This window comes from Falco rusticolus, chromosome Z (genome assembly GCF_015220075.1).
Source record: "Falco rusticolus isolate bFalRus1 chromosome Z, bFalRus1.pri, whole genome shotgun sequence".
In the NCBI taxonomy this organism is placed as follows: Eukaryota; Metazoa; Chordata; class Aves; order Falconiformes; family Falconidae; genus Falco; species Falco rusticolus.
The window spans coordinates 13,016,132-13,036,921 of record NC_051210.1 but is presented as its reverse complement, the minus strand read 5'-3'; the positions used below and the strand labels follow the sequence as shown (position 1 = coordinate 13,036,921).

General features: G+C 39.5%; 1 protein-coding gene across 2 annotated transcripts in view; it reads left to right on the top strand.

Moving 5' to 3' along the window:
- ELAVL2 (ELAV like RNA binding protein 2) overlaps positions 1-20,526 on the top strand; it is a 46,159-nt gene extending 25,633 nt beyond the window's left edge. For both annotated transcript variants that reach the window (XM_037374572.1, XM_037374571.1), the window contains exons 4-7: positions 12,711-12,864; positions 15,352-15,577; positions 19,079-19,117; positions 19,579-20,526. In XM_037374572.1, the coding sequence (XP_037230469.1) occupies positions 12,711-12,864; positions 15,352-15,577; positions 19,079-19,117; positions 19,579-19,906 (747 nt within the window). In that variant the 3' untranslated portion in view covers positions 19,907-20,526. The remainder of the gene's footprint in view (positions 1-12,710; positions 12,865-15,351; positions 15,578-19,078; positions 19,118-19,578) is intronic.
- The last annotated feature ends 264 nt before the right edge of the window (positions 20,527-20,790 follow it).

Below are 20,790 nucleotides of genomic sequence, written 5' to 3'. Positions count from 1 at the left end.
GGGGTGTGTGTGGGTGGGAGATAAAGGTAACTTATTGTGAGATTATCTGAATAGGAATATCTTTGTGTGGCATAAAAGACTTCTATGAAAGTGTAGTAAAGACAGCTAAAGAGGAGTGGGGAAAAAAATAATCCTGTCCTTTAAAACGGCAGAGCTGTGTGAGATGCTGAATATGAGGCAACTCTTTACCTAGATTAAGAGCAGCAGGAGAACACAGGAAAACCTCTTTGGCTTTTCTCTGTGGGTGCTAGACTGTTTGAATGATTGACATGGCCTTTTCTGGATCATAGCTGCCAAAGGGACACTGCAGATGGCAGTCATATAGTGCTTGTTGTGCCTCACAAAGTGAACTGGGGCAAAGGAGCATCCTCAAGTAGCAGAATCTCTGTATGTAGGAGCTGACAGATGGTTTCCTTACTCATCAGCGCTGGTATAGACATGTATGCAAGTATGTGTTAAAGGGAAAAAAATCATTTGTCCAGGTTAGAGGCCCAGGAGTTGTCCTTTTTTTCTAAGACAGCATTATCTAGCTGTATCTTTAATGAGCCTAGTACTTAAAAAGCAGATTTATTGAGTTTTCCTCCTCTTTAAGTTCTTCAGACTATTGGGGTGTTTTACATGGGTAATCACCACCTGTCACGGGAATAGAGATTTAAGAAATATTTTATCTAAGGTATTAAATCTGTAGGTTTCCTTCCCACTTCTTTATAGCTTTGCATATATTAAAAAAAAGAAATGGGGCTTAACAAGTAATACTCTGCCAACTTCCTGTTGGAGTGAAGTTTGATAAATTCTTAGGCTACAAGTACAGGTGTCCTACTTTGCCATCATCACCTAGTTAACTGCCCTACTGTAGAAAGGTATGTAATGAGAAGAGCTAGTTAGAACTTCAGTAGAAGAGTGAGCACGGAAATACTGGCTTTAAAGATGCCCAAGGAAGTGCATTACAGCAAGGGAAGACTTGAAGTGGAGGGATGTGCCACAACTTCAGTAGTGTCCTCTGAGGCAGTGTCCTTAAAACTTGCCCTTATGCAATGCAGCTTCACCTGGTGCCTTGAACCATTACTTAGATTTATGGTAAGACTCATTTTAAAGGAATTAACCTGTTAATTTAACTGCCCAAGATCTCCACCCTTATGAACTTCTACCTATGACAGTACTCTGGAAAATGCTTTTTACGCTTAGTGGAAAATAACAATTCTGCAAAAAGAAACATGCTAGTTCTACCTATGCACAAACTCTGAAGAGATTGGAACTATTCCCATCTTCACCACTGATACTTACAGAGGAAAATTTTGGTAGTGTCACTTTTTGTAGCAATTTTTCCGTTAATTAATGTCCCTGGGGAGCAATGAAGTGAGTTGTGTAAAAAAAAAAAAGTCTGTTAAAATACCAGAGGCAAGTGAGCTGTGAAGGTGAGAGAAACCCTCCTTACAGTCTTGATCCACCCCACACACTAAAGAATATTGGAGTAGCAAAAGGGGATCCTATCTGGAAGTTTAATTAAAGCTAGTCAGTTTTACTGATGCTATCAGTCAGCAAAGATTGAGAAGGGGGCATGGTGCCAGACCATTTAGCAGTCTTGACAGGGTAATCGAATACCTCAGGACTGTATTCTTAAGGTAAGATTGAAGTGCTGTAGCAGATCCAAAGCACAGAAACAATTTGTCTTGGAACAAAAGTAAATAAAGGTGTGTTTTTCCTCTTTCTGTAGGAGTTGTATAAATGGTAATTACACAATCTTTTAGCTATGTTGCAGTTAAAGCTTTGACAGTATTTCCATTTTAAACCCCCTCTTCACATGCCTCTTCACCCGCAGGTAAAATTTGTTCACTGAAATTCAAATCCCCTCAGACTCTTACTTAACCAGCTTAAGCTGGCTGCTTGGTTTTCATGTTGCTGAGTAATACTCAGAGAAGTCTTCACTTCTGAATGCATATTGCTGTCACTTCATGTAAGCCACATGGTCGTTCATTAATGCCTAACCACTCTGAGGAAAATAATGCAGTCAGACTAAACTACAAAATGTGCTAATCTCATCTTTAGTAACTACCTGTCTTTTTTTTTTGTTTGTTTGGACCCCAAGTGCTGTGTTGCATCTGATTATAGAGTTTCTTGCAGGAGTCTGTCCCTGCTTTCCCTGTGGCAGAGGATTCATAGACCAATGCAGCACACCCTAAGGGTGCTGAGCAGGCTCGCAGCCAAAACCCTCAGTGGTGCAGTAAGGTCCTTCCTGAGCCTGCGTGATGGTGGTGTTTCTGACACTGCAATTAGAAAGGGCTAGCAGTACTGTATGAAGCTGAGGGAAGACTGCAAGCATTGCTTGAAACCCAAGCTCTAAGCAAGCTGAAAAAGTCAACAAAACAAACAAAAACCTGCTTGTTACTACTGAGATCAGTGATGCATCTTCCAGTCTTCTGCCCTCCCTGTGCTATGCAAAGTTCTTTAAGTAGGATATGGCTTTCTGCATGGGTCCACAACACTGCAAATGCCAGGCATGGAGGTCTGTCTAGGTGGGGTTTTTTAACCCAAACACTTGTTTTCTCCATACGAATGCTTTTACTATTGTAAAATATGGCTGTGCTTATTTTTGAAATTACAGAAGTCTTGAGACAAATTGAATTCTTTTAAGTAGTGGCTTTCAAGTTTTTTGATATTAATTGAATGTTGACTCTGCATGGATGAAAGACAAACAGTAATAGTTTTTCCTGAAAGGATGCAAGATATTCCAGTGAAGTGATAACGAAGTGGCAATGGATATGTGTTGTGCATTTCTATAAGGTGTGTGTGAAATGAATAATGCAAGAGAGGCCCAAGAGATCTGCCTGCCAATGTCTGTCAACAGCAGCAGCTCCCTAGACACAACATGGTGAAGCTGAAGTGTACTTGTTTTCTTCAGAAAAAGGGAAAACATGTGAACAGCTCACCTCTGCTTCAAAAACAGGAGGAGTATTGGGGTCTGCTGTTTCGAGATCCTGGTTTTGATGATTATTCCTGTGGAGGGTTGGATACTAACCTGTGTGCTCTTGTCCTCTAAAGTATTAAATGGTATGGGTGTTTTTTTTATTGGAAGTGTCTGAAATCTATGATGCTCTTACTGGTTGAGCATGAGTGGGGAGGGAGTGTTCATCAGATCAGAAGCAGGAAAACAAAGTATGGAGGGAGGGACTTCAAGACTATCAGAAAGTCAGAAGTAGGAAACTGAAAATGTTTGGACACTGGATGTCCTTTTATTTCTTTTAACTGTACTTAGAATTTAAGTTTATTACTTTTACAGAGACTGTGATAGTTAAAACTGCAAATTGTGAAACGTTCGTCTGTATTAATATTTCTTAATTTTTATTTTAATTTTTAATATTTAAATTTTTAAATTTTATATTTAAAATTTAAAATTTAATTTTAATATAAAAAACAAATATTTAAATTTAATTTTAAATACATATTTAATTTTTAAAGGCAGAACAGTGGAATTGCTATTGTGCGGTAGTACTTAATTCCCATCTCCTGTTCTAGTGTAGAAAGAGGTCAGTGACCTTCTTGGCTTTCTTTCTCTTAGTATGATACACTTCTGATAGTACAACAGTTTACCTATATTATCTGAGCCCCTCTAGGAAAACCTCTGTTTCTGTTTTTGTCTGTAGCAGGATTTCTAGTTTTCTGTTGTTAACATGTATGTACCATTACACTTGCTTCTGTTCACCAGATGGCATTTTGGCTCTCATCTGCTTCAGACAAAGTCTTGTGAAAGCCTGTTTGTGGTGTTCCTCTGTTATGTACAGCAGCAGTTTTGTGAGGTCTTCCTCTTTGAGCAGTGTGCTGTCCTTAAGCAGCTGTAGTCTAAGCAAGACTCCTGGTCTTCTTCCTTTTAGCCATATAAAGACTGATCTTGAGACTTAATTTCATCCTGGAAGAAGGCTGTCATAAGAGAATGCTGGCATAATGAAAATGTGTAGACCTTGTATCTAGTAAAGAGAAATAGAGGGGAAAAAACCACAAACGCAAAACCCAGAAACAAAATACAGAAAAAGGAATGTGATCAAGACCTAGGAACTAAAGCTGCCAACTGGGCATAAAGTGCAATGTCAAACTGAAGTTGGAGAAGAGCTAACCAACAAATGTGGAGTGTCCTGTATTTCAGTTCTCATTCACTTTCTTCTTACAGTGGAATACATGTGTTTAGAATTAGCTGAAAATTACAGAATTAATTTAAATTCTAATAGAAACAATGCAGTTTAGGGCTGGCCCCTTGTAGTAGCAACAGTGCAGGTTAGAGCCCATCCAACCTAGTCATCACACCAGGCCTTTCTCATCTTGAAGTCTGCAGCAAACAGACCCTTTTGTCTTCATCAGTGCTTATAGCAGGAAACGGAAGGAAAGCCAGTTTACCCTTTCAGAGTCAGTATCTCTGGACACTTACTCTAAATTCAGTGAGCCATCCTGGCAGAACATGGTAGCCATTGTTCTGAGGTGTCTTCTGTCTTGATTGCTGTTTCTGACACTGCCTCTTTGAGAACACAAATGCAGCTTTTGCATAAGGTGATTGTTTTCAAAATACATTCTACTATCATTTTACACTTGGCTTTTAGCCTAAGTAAGGCCAGAAACAAATTTAGAAAGACTGCTTTTTTTTCTATGATGTTGGAAAGTCCTCATCTGGTACTGTGACATGATCTGTAAAGATCCTTTCACTGACTTTGAAAAAAATTAAAGCCACGAGCAAAGTCTAGCCATGAAAAATTGGGTTTTGTGTGTTAAGACTCCTAAAGCTTATTCTTAATCTGTCACTGATGTTTCCAAGGAATATTTTCAGAGAGCCAGCAGAACCATCTGAACATAAGACATTGCAATAGTGGATTTCTTAAGTGCAAGATCAACTTTATCTGTCTTTGCTTGCCAAGTCACAAATCTATCACCCTTGCATGAAGTAAATTCACATACCTTTGGTATAGTTGTCTGCAGAAAATTCTCTTACAAATTGGAAGAAACTTTTTTTTAGAAGCAATGTTCTTCCTAAGAACTGTGGAACAAGAGGTGGTTTTCTGGTAGCTACTAGAAGTCTGAACAGGCCTGCTGATCTAATTGAAGCACCTCCACCACCCAAAAGAACCTTCTGTTGCTTGCAGACAGTGTTGTCAGACATGCAGTGAACTCTAGCTGCTCGTTTTCTTTGGCTTGTAAGATAACTGAGGGTATAAATCCTTCTGGAGCAGGTTTAGCTGCTGGCAACTGCGAGACACGAGTGATGCCTGGAGTCCCATAAGGATGTCACTTTCCAGTGTCATGCCTGCTGCTTTTCCAAATGAAAGATGGTTTTCTTGGGTAATGCAGTTACCCAAGGGTTTGAGACTGAGCAAATCAAGGCTCCTTGAATCCAAAGCAAAGGGCATCCATCTAGCTGGGTACTCTCAGCATAGGGTGGAGGAGGGGAGGGGCCTGTTCAAGTGTCTTTTGCACTCATCAGGTCTGTTACTGCTATGTGTATTGACTTTGATACCATTATTGATCAGCATTGCTCCTGCCTAGTGATGAGAACTGGCCATGTTTTTATTTCACTATTTATGCCATTTTAATGGCATGACAACTGCCTTGATGGTGACAAGGAAGATGGGTTGGTGACTTACTAATGAAAGACTAAGGATTTGTCTTACAAAGTCAGGTCTTTACAAATGTCACAGAAGTGCTCAGGCACTTTACATAGCGAGCCTTCAACACATGAGAAGATCTTGGCTTCACAAGGAGGTATTTTGGTACTTCATTTCAAGATAATCTTGGGAAGAATAGTACTGGGAAAAAAACATGACTGGAGGAGCCCAAGCTTTCTTACAAGATGTTTAATTTCAAGAAGGATTAATTATGGGCTTTCTTAGCTTCTCAGGAGTGTTGTCTTTAATGTCTCACTGCTGTCCTAGGCCTTCATCAGTCTTCTCATCCAGACAAGACCCGCTTCATAGTACAAATTCCTCTTAAAACTTGCTTTGCTGGGCTGAACTTGGTGGTGCCTGTACTTCAGTAATGAATAAATCATGTCCCATCCTGAGGAAACTGCAAAGGCGAGAGGAAGGGTTGGATTAAAATGCTGAGCTGGGACTTAGAGCCAGAATTGAAACCAGATTTTTCTGTAGATTCAGTGCTGATCCACATAAGCTAGCTCTGTTGCCTAGCTGTGTGGAGCTAGGGCTTTTGATCTGCTGCCTGCTAGAAGGCAGGGTGAGCATGGGCTGTGCAGGTGAGTAGCACAGGTGGCTGTGGTGGTGGTTTCCTGAATGACAAGAGTCAAACAGAGAAATACAGTCAAAGACAAATGACAGTGTAAAATCTTCATGAGCTCCAGTACCCACTGTTGCATCAGCAGTGCCCCACTCTGTCCAGTAACTAACCTGAAAACTGGTGGAAGCCTTGAGATGCTGGAGACCTTATATCCAATGTCCATGCTGTGCGCTAACATGTTCAAGAGTGGAGATGGTAACTATGTAAAGGTGGGAGACTTACTTGTGAGCAGTTGCCAAAGCTGCAAGAGACTACAGCCATAAGGAGATTTCATGTTATTTCAATGGCATTTGCCTGCAAAGAGGTTGTTCTTTAGTTTTGAAAAACACATCCCTGTGTTATTTTTTCCCTCCAACTCAAAAACCTCGTTGAGTTACTATTTGTGAGTCTTAGTAGGTGTGGTGTGGTGTACTTAGCATACAACTCCTTGGCAAATTGGTATTACCTACATAAAATTACTTTAAAGGAAGAGCTTTATAAAATCCAGGTACTCCTATGTTGGATAGTCATGCTTATGGGAACTATACCCATCAGTAATCGCACTGAACATCTCATTTTAGGACTGCTTGTATAAGAAGCTTGTGAAGGAATTGGAGCCTTGATCACTGTTCTAGCTGGGCTGTTGGACATGGACAAGTGCTGCCCTGGTCGGTGTAGCCCTCCTGGTATGCCAGGGTTGTAGGGGATCCTTTGTCAAGAGTGCATGTAGCAACTGATATGATTACTCTGTGCTGTGATATCCTGAGATGATTATGGACTTTACAGGTCCCTTACAAATATATCCTGTTCTGCGCAGTCCTTGAAGAGAAAGCTCTGATACCAGGGCAGTGATACTGACGAGCCATTTGTCAGTGAAGTGTTCCTAGTTCATGGCTAGATCTGGTTCTAATTGTGTCTGTTTTGTGGAAGAAAAAACTTGTCAGGTAGGTCTGTTCGTGCCCTCAGCTGTAGGGACACAGAACAGGCATGGATCCTGTGGGTGACCTCAGGCCTGTGACTCTGGCGCTGGTTGTAGCTGCCAGAGGTAGCACTCTTCTTGAGGCGTGGACTGAAATAGTAAAACCTTTTCTGATGGTAGTGCTAAAAGGCTGTTACTTCCCTGTCTACTTTTTGAATGTGGTTATCTATTGCAGGGCAGACTGTAAAAGCAAAGCCTTCATGGGATGGTTTATTTATTGGCTTAATCTACATACATAAGTGAAGCTGTGTTGGGTAGTATGTTTCTGTAGTTCCACAGAGTTGTCTAAATTGCCTTCACAGAGGGAAGTCTGTGTTTCCAGTTTGCTTTGTCCACAGAAACAAAGCTGCTGCAAGCTTGTACCACAAACTTAAACTCAGCACAGCATGTATATATTTAATGAGGCAGTCTCTTATATGCTGGGAGAAGTGGCCTTCAAGCTCTGTTTGAAATGGAGCTGTCTTTCATTTGGGAGGAGAAAAAGTAAACTTGGTAAGTATATGGCAACATACGCTCCTGTTTCAGACAACAGCCTCCTACTGGCTAGTGGCAGATGAGCCCTGGTCTTTGCTGTGTGCTGCAGCATCTTGTTACTAAAAATCAAATTAAGAGGAGGAGTTCTTGAATCATGACATCTCATATACTAATTTAAGTGCAAGGTAAGAACACTTGCCTGGCATAGTGGTCTCTAAGAACACTGCTGTAACAATACAAAATATATCTTTGTTTTTATTGTGCTTGCCAAGAGGACTTATGTATTCCTAATGTCTTCATCTTCCCAATATAAATCTGGCTTGCAGGAAAGTTTTAACCCATTTGCATTGACTGGGTAGTAATTCGGATCTTTTGTTGGATCTGAAACATGCATTTTAAAAGAACTGGATACTATCTGTAAGGCAAATAGTGTTCTAAGCTGAAAGTTTACACTGGAAGTTACTGAATGTAAACACTTACTGAAATCCTGATTTTAACATTTAAAGATTTCACATTTAAAGACTTGAGAGAATACCTTGAGTAGCAGTGTTCAGAGCTTATTATTACTTTTTCCTAAAGTTCTTGTAGGTATTACAAACACTCTGTTTGCCCTTTATAGTACTAATAAGCTATAAAATAAAAAGATGGTGCTGAGGTGTTTATGGGTAGTAGCAGACAGTAAGAAACTGAAACACTTGTTAGGAACTGTCTACCTATTTTTTACAACTTCTTTGTTTAACCTGCTAACTTTCACAGTTTTTACTTGAAAATTATAAATCAGTACATCTTGATGTTAAGAAATATTAAAGCAGTGAAAATACATGGATTTGGTGGTGTAACGTTTGCATTTCTGGAAACAAGTGTCCTTCCAACTAACTGCAGTAGAAAATTCCATTAAAACTGCTTCTAAACTGGTGTCTCCAGAGTAGCTCTGTTCAGTGTTGCACAGTGTGTGTCATCATTAAATATCTAAAACCGTATGGTTTCTGGCTGCTGCCTGACTTGCATTGTGTTCCATGGTTTTGACATTGCATAACCTTAATGTTTATCTATTAAATAGTCATCTGTTGAAGTAAAATTTTAGCACAGCTATTGATTCAGTGCATACATACTGTTGACTGAATCTAGAAATATCAGCAAGTAATGACTGAATGGGCAAACTGACAGGGTGCAAGTAGGGAGGTGAATCTGGAGAGTTTCTACTTTAAATCTGTGTCACAGGTGAAATAGCTGGACATCAATAGTGAATAGAAACTGTATATCCCATACTCCAGGCAAGCTGCTTTTGCATAGGAATTAGCTCCCTTATACTAGTAATGTTTTGTGCTGTCTGTTTCTTTCTAGTGCTGCTGACTTGCAGTAATCGCAGGTTACTAGTAATGCTTTGCTGAAGAAAGTCAAACTTCAGTTTCACTGGGTTTCTGAACTTTGTTCTTTCTCTCAGATTTCTTGCCTGGCCAGACCTTCTTGGACTTAACAAGATTCCTAGAGATAGTGTCTGGATATTGATAATGAAGTACTGACTTCAGTTTGATGCATGTTGTTCCTGTGACTAACCTGCCCCGATTCCAGTATGCATTAGTTAGGATACAGGAGTAGTCACTGGGATACTTTTCCATTGTAGGGTGATCTGTGATTGGTGTATGTGCTTAGATGTGAAAAAGACCCTTTAAACACACTTGAAGAATTTAAAGGGAATGACACTGAAATTGAATGTGTAATGGTAGCATTTAGTGGTTAAGAGCCTACTGCTTTTGCTTATTTTAAATTACATTCAGCATAGACTTGGACTGCTATGTCAAACTCTATTCCAAGTAGCATTTACCAGCTAGGGCATGGGCAATAGACATCACTGGATCAGCTGACGCTGAAAGAATTTGTACTCACTTGACAGGAAAACTGAGAGGAGTTTTGAGTCTACTGTTTTACACCTTGACAGATGTAGCATAAGGCAAACTTGCAGTAAGTTAGCAAATTTTTTTTGGTTTTCCCCCTCTTCTGAGGGGCTCAGTGCGAGTTGATATCCTTGATATGTGACAGAACGTGTCCAGCAGTGTGAATTCACCTTTGGAAGACAGTATCCATTTTGAATTCCTCTTGGAAGGAATAGGGGGAAAACTAATGTATCACTGGTTTTATATGAAAAGCTGAGGAATCCTCTGCCCTGGATTTACTACCTTCACTTTATACTTAAAGTTACTTTCAGACTCGGGTAGAAGTCAATTTCCAGACTTTCTACTGTTTTGTGGGCCTGGAGTCCCTGAATGTCAGTTGTATTGGTAAAGACAGGGGCAAAGAAAGCACTATGTATCCTGTCCTTTTCTGTGACCCTGGTTGGCAGTTTTCCCTGCCTTGTTCAGCAGTGAGTTCACATTTTTCCAGCCTTTTGCTGCCGGTATATTTGTACAGCTTTTTTGTTGCCCTTCAGGTCTCTCACCAACTCCAGTCTATGTGGGCTTTAGCTTTCCTAACCTCATCAGTACACAACTGGGCATCACTTACCTATTCTTGCTTTCACATCCTGTACACATAAGGTTTATTTTGAAGTTGAATCCCTTGTTCATCCAAGCAGGCCCCCAGACAACTTTTGCATGATTTCCTGCTTCTTGCTAGCATGGACCTTTGGCTTGGAGGTCATCTTTCAGTCACTGGAGATGGTAAGCAGGGACATCAGCATGGTTTCCAGACCTATAAAGCTGTTAGGGTAGCTGTCTTTCGAAGAACTGTGGTATCCATGCCTATGTGCTGCTGGGTTGTTAAAATTACCAGGGAAGTCCATCAGAGCAATGTATGGGTAAGAAGAGAGAATACTAATTTCATTCTCAGCACTACTGACCTTAAAACTGTGAATCAGGCATACCTTGTGAATTGGTCATTTGCTGCTAGTTTACCTTAATGTCACTGACCAGGGGGGAAAGAAATTTTAGATATTAAGCACTGCCTCAGAGATCGCTTCAGGTTTTTCTTGGGATTTTTATGGGTGTTTTTCCCTTTGAAAAGAGCACAACTCTGATTTTTACTTACATTTGTACTTCCTCAGTTTTACATCAGAATGACTTCACTGATAGGGAAAATGCCTGTTGTCAGTGTATGCGACTGGATTATAGAAGTCCCTCTGACATGGGAAGCTGATGTGGAAAGATTTATCCAGTGATATTGTAGATGCTTGCTATATGTCAGGATTATATTTTTTTTTGTATTTGGTTGGGCCTTTTTTGGTTGATTGTTCTTTGGGGTATTTTTTACACTTTGCATCGTAGACACTGAATCCATTTTTTCTAAAAGGTCTGTGGCTTTCTACCTGGCAACTTGGTGGTGTTAGTCTTCATGAGCAATTCTGTGGAGAATTCCCTAATGCATATTTCTAATAGTATAAAAAAAGAGTGAGGGGGCATGTGGAAGAGAAAAGAAATCTTTAGTTCAGAGTGCCTGTCTCCAGTGCAACAGAAACTCTTCTTCAGTACATCTTTATGGGATAGAGTTGAAATAAACTGTATGGAAACTTGGAAATTTTCATTCCTGCTGTAAGACTGGACACTGGCAGCTTTTCTATTATGATAAAATTTGCACATATTCACAGATAAGTAAATTACGAGAAAAGGCTGGGATTGTTCCCAGCTGCCGGTATGGGAGATCAAAAGGCAGGCACTGTGAACGCAGATCTTTAGCTCTCATGTTAAGAGCAAGGCGCTGTGGCTCACAGGGCTCTGTTGGATAGGGTGTTATTTTCAGCAGCTACAAATTTTGCATGTCAGCCCTGGTCAGCCAGCTTTCGAAGACACCTTGCACAAAGCCTCTGGGAAGGACACTGAAAATCACAGCAGTCTTCAGAGTACTTCCTTTGCTTAGTGTTTGGGGTGCTCTGTCACAATCACCTTCTTTGTTTTGCTTGCACTGGAGTCTTCAGTTTTCTGATCTGCATGGAAACGAGGCAGGGATAGGATTTGAAAAGAAGCTTCAAAGCCCAAGTCAAAAGGTACATTTACAAAGTTAAGTTCAAGCTGCCCGGAGTTGGCTGATCCTGCATTGCAGGGGGAGGAGGAAAGGAGATAAATCTGGCCACTTTTTGAGGCTTCTTTTTACTTTCACGTTTTGCACAGTGAAAGCCCCAAATAAAGTATTTTGTCCTGTCCTGTTCCTCAAGCATCGATGTTCTGTTTTAATCTTTCCTGTAATGAAGATAAACCACTTGTACATGCTTCAGTAGGAGGTACTGAACTCTTCAACGTGCTGGTTTTGTAGCACGTGTCTTAAGGGTTGAGGAATCCAACTGATGATAAAATATTTGACCAACACTGAGATAGCAGGCAAAAACTTCTGTCCCAGAGGATCTGAGAAGCTCACTGTTACTTGGCATTTGTTTGTAAGACCTCTGTGTTGCAGAATTTGGCAAGCTGCTGAAGAGCTGAAATGCAAGTTGCATTCCTACTTCTGCCATTCATTCTTGGGCCTATAAGTGATGTAGCAGAGTCTACCTTGACCTCATGAGTCATTGTGTCATTTGATAGCAAGCTTATCACGTGTGCAAAGGGCACAGTGTTTCAAAAACACTTGCAAACCTCTTAAGTGCTTTGGGACTGTCTGTGTTTTTGACCTAGATATCAAAGTGAAATATTTATCCCTTGTATTTTTAATGTGCTTTAATGATACTTCAAAGGAAAACATTGCTGGATCTTCTTAAATTTGTCTTTAATCTTACAGTAAGCTGAGAAACTTTTTCTCTACCAAGGCTTGCTGGAGTGTGTACCAAGCTTTTCTCCTGTATTTGAAAGTAGTCCTTTAATATATAAGTTCATATAGTCAACTTCTCCTGCATGGTCTGTGTTGCATTCCTTCAGTGTTTTCACAGAAGCCAGCACAAAAACATGCTACCCACTTAACTGGCTTTGTAAGGTAGCTTTTCTGGTTGCCCTTAAAAACACTTCAGTGTCTCAGAACAAATGATGCTGTCCTATTTCACCTATTTTTGAAGTACTTGATTTCTAGTGGTTTTCCCTTTCTTTTCCCTAAGGTTTCCTATGCACGACCAAGTTCGGCTTCTATCAGAGATGCAAATTTGTATGTTAGTGGACTTCCAAAAGTAATGACCCAGAAAGAACTGGAACAGCTCTTTTCCCAACATGGGCGCATTATTACTTCTCGTATTTTGGTTGACCAAGTCACTGGTAAGTAGGCAGTTTTGCACTTCCTCTAATTTTTGCACTGGCAGTTTAAGAAATGTTATCTTTCTGTACACTAGTCTTGCCTCTAGAATGTATGAAAGGTGTGTGTATGCCAGAAAATACAATTTTCTGCTGGAATTGTTCATAAATATGTATGAACAAAAATAGTTTGTGGAATGTACTGAGCCAGCTTGAGACATTTCTGCCCTGAAGGTGCAGGTTTGAAGACTGTTTCATGGCTTGTAATTTACAGCTGCTATAATCTTCCCTTTCCAATCTGCTGTGTGAAAACAGTCCCTATGTGCCTTATGAAATACTCTTAAACACTTTTTTTAGAAAATAAAATTTTATGCAGAAATGCGTAGCTGGTTTTCTGAGGCTAGGGTTACGAGAGATCTAGGCTGGCAATTGCTGTTAAGATGGTTCTCAAGGTTGCCTCGTTAATTTTGGGCACACTGAAGAACATGAACTTGGAGTTCTTCAGGAGCAGATCAGTTCTGTGCTTAGCAGTGCCTTAAAGATCTAAATTCCTAGCAGGTTAGTTGTGGTGTTACAGTATGTGTCTTAACCAATGACTGGGTGTCCGTGACACTCTGTGGTTACCCTTCAGATTTGGACAGCAATGCATGTGGTTTTGCTGGCTCATGTGGCTGATCTTGAGCTTTAATAATTTGCTGCCTTACCTGCTTCCAGCAGGCCTGTTCTGAGAACAAGCAACAAATGAAATGCCAAGCATGTGACAGAAGTATTGAGTATGCAAAGTGAAATACAGAGGTGCAGGGCTCTCCAAATTCTTACCTTTCCAAACAGCTAGGGGTGTGGACTGTTAGAATTCATTTACTCATGTAAAGAATCCAAGCTGCCTTGTTATTCAGGGATTAATTTTTTTATAGTTGTACCTTTTCAAAGTTACATGTCATTGTGTGTGACAAACAGCTTTCAGCTTTAGGAGGTCTTGAAGCTTTCAAATGGTCCTTTGCAAAGATTGTGCATCCCAGTGTTTGACACTTGGCTGACCTGAAGAGGACTTTGTATGTACTCATTTGCAATTCTGTCATGTTAACAAAAATCTCAATACTGACACATAATACTTATGGAGTGTTTTAATAGCATGTGTAGATGAGAGTGTAGAGAGGCAGGGAAGGGAAAGCTAAACACCAAATAGCGACTTGTAGAAGCAGCAGATTTGCAGGTCAGACTTTCCAGTCTTTGTGCAATAACCAGCTGTTTACATGATGTTCCTGTATGTTCATGCATAGAAATAGGTAGGATTTGACAAATGGGCCAAATAAGTAAATGTAATTAAACTTTGAAATGTTTAATTCTGTACTGTAATTCAAAGTTCTCGTAAATCTTAGTGTGTGCACAGTAGTTCTGTGGCATAGTGTTGTTCAGGTTTAAGCTTTCTTCCCTCCTTGGTAATTTTGAAGAAGTAGACCCAAAATGATAGGAATATAATAAGGTTGTGTCACAAACTGACAGATAAAAAATGCAAAGTTGAAGCTGTGACATTTGCTTCTTTAAGCCTTTCTTATGCTTGCTCATTGTCACTTTGATTGCTTAAAATATTATGGACAGAATGCTTTTCTTTTTGTTAATGTCTTAGGTGAGGACAATTGTCTAATTTGTTTATTCATGAACCCAAGTGTAAGGGGCCTTTAAATGGATGAAGAAATGTTAGAACAAAGCATGCATCTAATTAATGTGGGTTGTAGTAGCTTTAATGTTAACTGGTTCAAATATTGACACCTCAGTGTGTTTATATTTAAGACACAGTATAAATTTTTGAGATGTGATGTTCCTAAGATCTTCAACAAACACTTGCTGACCCCTTTGCATGTTGTCTTTTGGCTTTGTATACCAAGGAAGATTCCAGGGCCCAAGAAAAGTTAATTTCAAAAAATTATACCTACAGAAGTATGGTTGTATGCTGAAACTTAATTTTTTACATAGAGGTAACCTAAGAGCTGTTAAAACAGGGCCATAATTCCTATTACTGCAGTCTAGAACCTGCTCTCCATTCTTTGTTCCCTCAGCATACTTGCTCCAAAGGGAACTTCAAAGGGTGCTGCAGGAGAGTACATGTTACTTCTTGCTGCTAGGAAGCAGGTGACTAAGCTATTCTCAGAATTTCTGTGAATGTAGATACTGCAGGGTAGCATGAACTGAACAGAGGTTACAGTGCAGCTGGTTGTGTGTTCATCTCCTCCCCACCCACACCCTCAAATGCCTTGTTTCAGAATTACCCTTTCACTTGCTATGTTTGTCTCCACTGTGGTTTCCCTCAAATGTCTAAGCTTTCTACACAGTGTACCTTCTGTCAGTTAAATTAAAAAAAATAAATTACAGTAGAGAACTGTTACTTTAGCAAAAGCTCAGTTCTAATAAGATCAAAATGATGTGTTCACAGCAATTAGTTATAAAAAAGTGAACATCTAATATTCCAGTGTCCCTGAATCAATTACTATATGCTTTCTTCCCCATGTGCAGGAGTATCAAGGGGTGTGGGGTTTATCCGGTTTGACAAGCGAATTGAAGCAGAAGAAGCTATCAAGGGCTTGAATGGCCAGAAACCTCCAGGTGCCACAGAGCCAATCACTGTCAAGTTTGCTAACAGTCCAAGCCAAAAAAACAGTCAGGCATTCCTTTCCCAGCTGTACCACTCTCCAAACAGAAGGTACCCAGCACCTCTAGCTCAGCAGGCTCAACGTTTTAGGTAAGTCGGAATGCTTTGTAGCAACTGTGGTGGAAGCCCTGTGTTCCTATGATCCTGTTTTGTTTCCCTCTGGTCTTTCCCTACTTGATTTCTGGGTGTGAAGGAGACGCATGAAAATGCTGAACTTGTGCTATGCCTCTACAATACAGCTAAAAACAAAAACACATTCCACCCTATTGATAACATTTCAGTATCTAATAAACCTACTTAATTACACTGAGATGACATCTTTTTCTTCCACATAGTCACTATAAAAAAATCCCCTTTAAAAGGTTGTTCCGAGATTATTAATGTGCAAGTTGATTCTGTTAACATTGACCTAAGCAATTCAGTTTTCTTAGCCATATGGCATGCTACAGCCAGCCTCCTCTTACCCACCCCCTGTCTTTCCTCCCCATTCTGGCTTTCAGTTTGTTTCTAGTCAGTTTTCTAAATCCTGTGTGCCCTGCTTTGTCTTCTCTTACCACAAACTTTTGTCATAAAGATTATTCAGATATCTTCTGCATGTGTGTTTTGCGGATATATGTTCCTGTCACATTGAAAGCACAGCTATACAGTTCCCTGTGGTATTTAGTGTATTGAAAAAGACAGATGGTGAGAACAAAGTGAAACAAATATCGTATTATCAATATTCATGAGTACCTTTTATTTTTTTTTTCCAGTGATTTTGATTGTTTCTTCCCACCCTCTGCCCCTGGGCTATGTGACTGGAATACGTTAAACAGTAATACACTCAAACAGTTTGTATCTTATTTTTCAAGAAGTAAAATCAGCTGGCAGTTTGCTTCAAAGAGAATATACCAAACTTCAAAAGTCCTGCGCTGGCTACTCTTGCTTTTAGGCCAAATGTTCAGAGCTCACAGATTGCACTTCTGGCAGAACTTCTGAATTCTTTTCTTAAGCTTCTCAGCCTTACATGCTGCAAGTGTCTCAATAGGTGTGAAGGTCAGCACTAGAGCAGGCTTTCTGCTCTAAGGGAAGGGATAACCAATTTTACACGTTTGGTGGATTTTCTTACTATTCCTTAGGAATTAAAAGGGTTTGTTTATGCTGAATGTTGAATAAAAGTCCTGCCATTGCTCCATAGGCAGAGTGTAGGGGCAGAAGTTGCACTCGCAGAATGGACCCAGGTGCATTTTATGAAGTAAGATCAGGAGGGAGCTGTTGTACAGCCTATGTTACAGCATTCAACATATTCTGGCAATTCTGGCCTGCTGACTTCTTAAGTTCTGAGTACACTTGTTACCAAACACAGCCAAGTATCTGTTATAACTGATACTGGCTGGGATAGCATCTGTATGTAAGTGAAAGTACATGTAGAGCTCTCAAGATTTGTAAATTCTCCAACTTTTGGATAGGACCTAAAAAGTTCTTTGCAGTTAAGTAATTTCAATAGACTACCCCTGTCCTGCAACATCGGGGTCTGAGCCTTAAAAACTTACTTGATTGATTGTGACTTCTTTTTGTTTAAATAGGAAGTGTATTTTTATGAATGCCCATTTAAATTTAATGGAAACTTTTCTTGCTTGAGGGTTCTTTTTCTGAGATACTAAGTGTAAAGTGATGGATGCTTGAAACAACTGTAAGAGATAGTGTGATTTGCTCCGCTTAAAAGTATGATGGTAACAAAAAGCTCTGAGTAGGTACCAAGCCTGTAGTGAATAGGAGGGAGAGTAAAATATCACTTTTTTTTTTGGTGTGGAAGGAAGAACAAGGTTGAATTGGCTGGGCAAAAGGTAAACTGGAGTTGCAGACAAAATGAGGTATTTTTTTGGCAAGGCTTTCAGGCTTCTGTTTCTTCTCTAAAAGGCAGCTGGGCCACATCTTAATTTTTTTTATAACTGTAAAGGGAAATTGTTTCTTTTGGGTTTTTAGTTCTTTGCTCTGTTGTTGCAGCATTCTAGTTCTGTTGGTGACCACACAGTTCAGATTGCACCAGTGCCTCAGATCTTCCATGTTTTTTCACATGCAATAAATGTTAGCTGTTCACATTTCAGACAGGATTACCTGCTACAGTTGCCCTCTCCCTATTAACAGTTAACAGAGGCCTGAAAACAGTCAGCTTAAGCTTTTGTAGGAAAGACCAACAGAAGCACTACAGTGCTTATGAAGAAAAATCTTGAGCTGGAGTTTCAAAAGCAGTTCTATGTAATTGTTCCTTGGTTTCTGTAGGACGTGTAAGTTAAAGCATCTTTTACAAATTGTCCAGTGAATGCCCCTGAGAATTTTTCCAGAATTTAAGTCATCTAGGTAACGGATGAAAAACTGCTAGTGATATTACTGTTTGAAGTCCTCGGCCAGCTGCTCTACAGCAAAGGCCTGTAAGTGGTGGTGGTTCTGGAACACTTCATCTTCCTCTCCACCCCCAAATGTTAATGACAGACCTCTGTCATCCACACTAAGTCTACTACTGGTAGTAGTCAGGCTGGGTTTTTTCCCCTTCTCTGCTTTCAGGGGTTCAGTGGCTTGCTTTCTTGTCAGTGTGTTCTGCAAAGCCTGCTTGCTGCAAAATCATAATACTCTATGCTGCAAACAAGACCAAGTACCTTTTTCTTCAATTTTTTGTGTGCAAGTGTACTTACACTACTGCAGCACTTGAGTTTAGATTCTGTATACTAGCAGTGGTTCTTAAATCCTGTAGCTTGTTACCAGAGAGAAATCGTATTAAGGTATACAGATCTGTAAGGTAGCTGTAAACTAAATCAAGCTAAAAAGCTAAATCAGTGTGCCTTTTTTACCTAAGCTCATATTTTGTGGAGTCCTGAAGAGAACCTTTACAAGACTTTCTCTTTACATGTCTGGGCTTTGCCAGGAAGAAACCAGATCTTTAGGGTAGAAACTTCCTTAAAAAGTGCTTCTCTAAGAGGCTTCAGGAATAAGATTAATAGGATTGGTAGACACTGCGCATTCCAGGTATTGGCTAGGTGATTCCAAAGGGTTTAGAATTGTGGTGGCATACTACAATTTAGCATCTTGGGGGAAGGTGAGGGAAGAAACACATGGAGGAAGCTTAGTCTAATATATATATGTATTTTGTGAAAACGTGTTATTCTGGAAAAGAATAGGCAATTTTTTGCAATTCATATTATAACATTTGGTGCCCCAAACCCTGCATCTGCCTGTCTCTCCATTTCAGCACACTGAAATGTCAGAAGCCTTGGTAACTTTTTCATCCAAAACAAGTTAGTAATCTTGTAAATTTCACTGAGCTGGTCACTGACTAACTGTATGCTAAGTGTTGGACTTAGCCTAAACTTACGGTAGTAGTCCACTTTCTGAACTGAATTATTTATGGCTGTGGATGCTACGGAAGAACATGTGGTTTGTATTCACTAACTGTATCATGTTGTAGTAAGGTGCCACAGCTCTTTCAGTGTTGATATTTGTAACTTTGCATGATCTATACAGTGCAAGGGACATGGCAGCAATAGATGATGTTCCCTTAAGATTAAAAGCTGGAAAAGTCTGAAGACTTAACACTTTGCTAAATGTGTTTTGCAGGTTGGACAATCTGCTCAACATGGCTTATGGAGTAAAGAGGTAATAAAGGACTGTTAAGTTCATAATAACCAAATAAATATTTTGTGTACTCTTTCAGTAAGACTAATGTTGGATTTTTCCATGTTCATACTTAAGCTGAGATTGTTCATCTTGGTGCATTGTGCATGAAAGAAACAAATCTTTTGTAGCAGTTCCATGGAACTCCCGTTTCAAATGACTTGCTAATCCTCACTGGGTTTTATAGCATGCTTTTCTCTTTTTCTGTTTTATTTCATTTGAGACAGACATACCACTGTTCCTCCTACTTATATATAGTATTGTACATTGTATTTGTGCAGTGGAAAAATACTTGCAGTGTTAACTCTTATTAGTCTGGCCAACACATTCACATTGTGAAAAGCCCTGTATAATTTTCTTTTTTATTTTGAAATTTCTTTGCTGGGACTTTCTGTGAACAGCTGCTTCATGATTCTGTTTTATTTCCCCCCATTCTTCCACAGATTTCCTCCAATGACCATTGATGGAATGACCAGTTTGGCTGGAATTAATATCCCTGGACATGCAGGAACTGGATGGTGCATTTTTGTGTACAACTTGGCCCCTGATGCTGATGAAAGTATTCTCTGGCAAATGTTTGGACCCTTTGGAGCAGTAACCAATGTGAAGGTCATTCGTGACTTCAGCACCAACAAGTGCAAAGGTTTTGGTTTTGTGACTATGACAAACTACGATGAGGCAGCTATGGCAATAGCCAGCCTGAATGGATACCGCCTTGGGGACAGAGTGTTGCAGGTCTCCTTCAAAACAAACAAAGCGCACAAACCCTAACAAGTTATTCTCAGTGCATTAATACATGAAAACTATACAACAAAGGCCTTTTACAAGAAGCTTTATGCGTTAGTAAAGGCCTTTGTTGTATGCCAGTGTGGAAATGGGGATAAAATGACTACTTAGCATCCTAAGAATATGTGAGATTTTTTTATTGCTAATATTTGAATTAAAACTTAATATCTTCTGTGTTTGAATATTGACAAGAGATACAGGGTTTTTACCTGTCACAATGCATATTCTATTGCCTTCTTTGAAGAAGGTGGACCTTTTAAAACGTTCCAGCTAAGGGAAGAAGTCTTGTCTTTACATGACTGCCTTTAAAGTATGGGCTAATACTAAGGCTTTGTGTTATACTTAAGTTGTTATTTCTTGATTTGCCTTGTGTTTAACTTACACATTCAATGATTTGCTGTTTTGTTCAATAAAAGTATTTGATGTTTATACTTTATTTATAAAGTTATAAGCAGTATTTATTTTGTAATTATCGTTTGGGTTGGGTAATGGGAACACATTATAAAAGCTTATTGTAAGAATACTGGAGAACTTTTCGTAAAGCAGTACCTTGCCAAAGAGATAAGAGCCTCTTTGATGTGGGTTTAAAAAAGCATCTATTTTTATAAAAAAAGAAATTTGGAGAAAATTTTTACTGGTCCTGGAACAAATATTTTGACTTGAATACTTTGAGAAATCTCTTCATATGACACCTAGTGAGCTTTTAAAACTTACCAGGAAATTTGCAATTGTTGGGGAAAATGTAGGAAGACTTATGATGTAGAAATACTTTTGACACCTTTGTGTTAAGTAGTCAATGGGATGCACTGTTGGTTTCATTTTTGTAATCATCAGTGGAGTCTTTGATCATCCTGGTTATTAAGTGATAG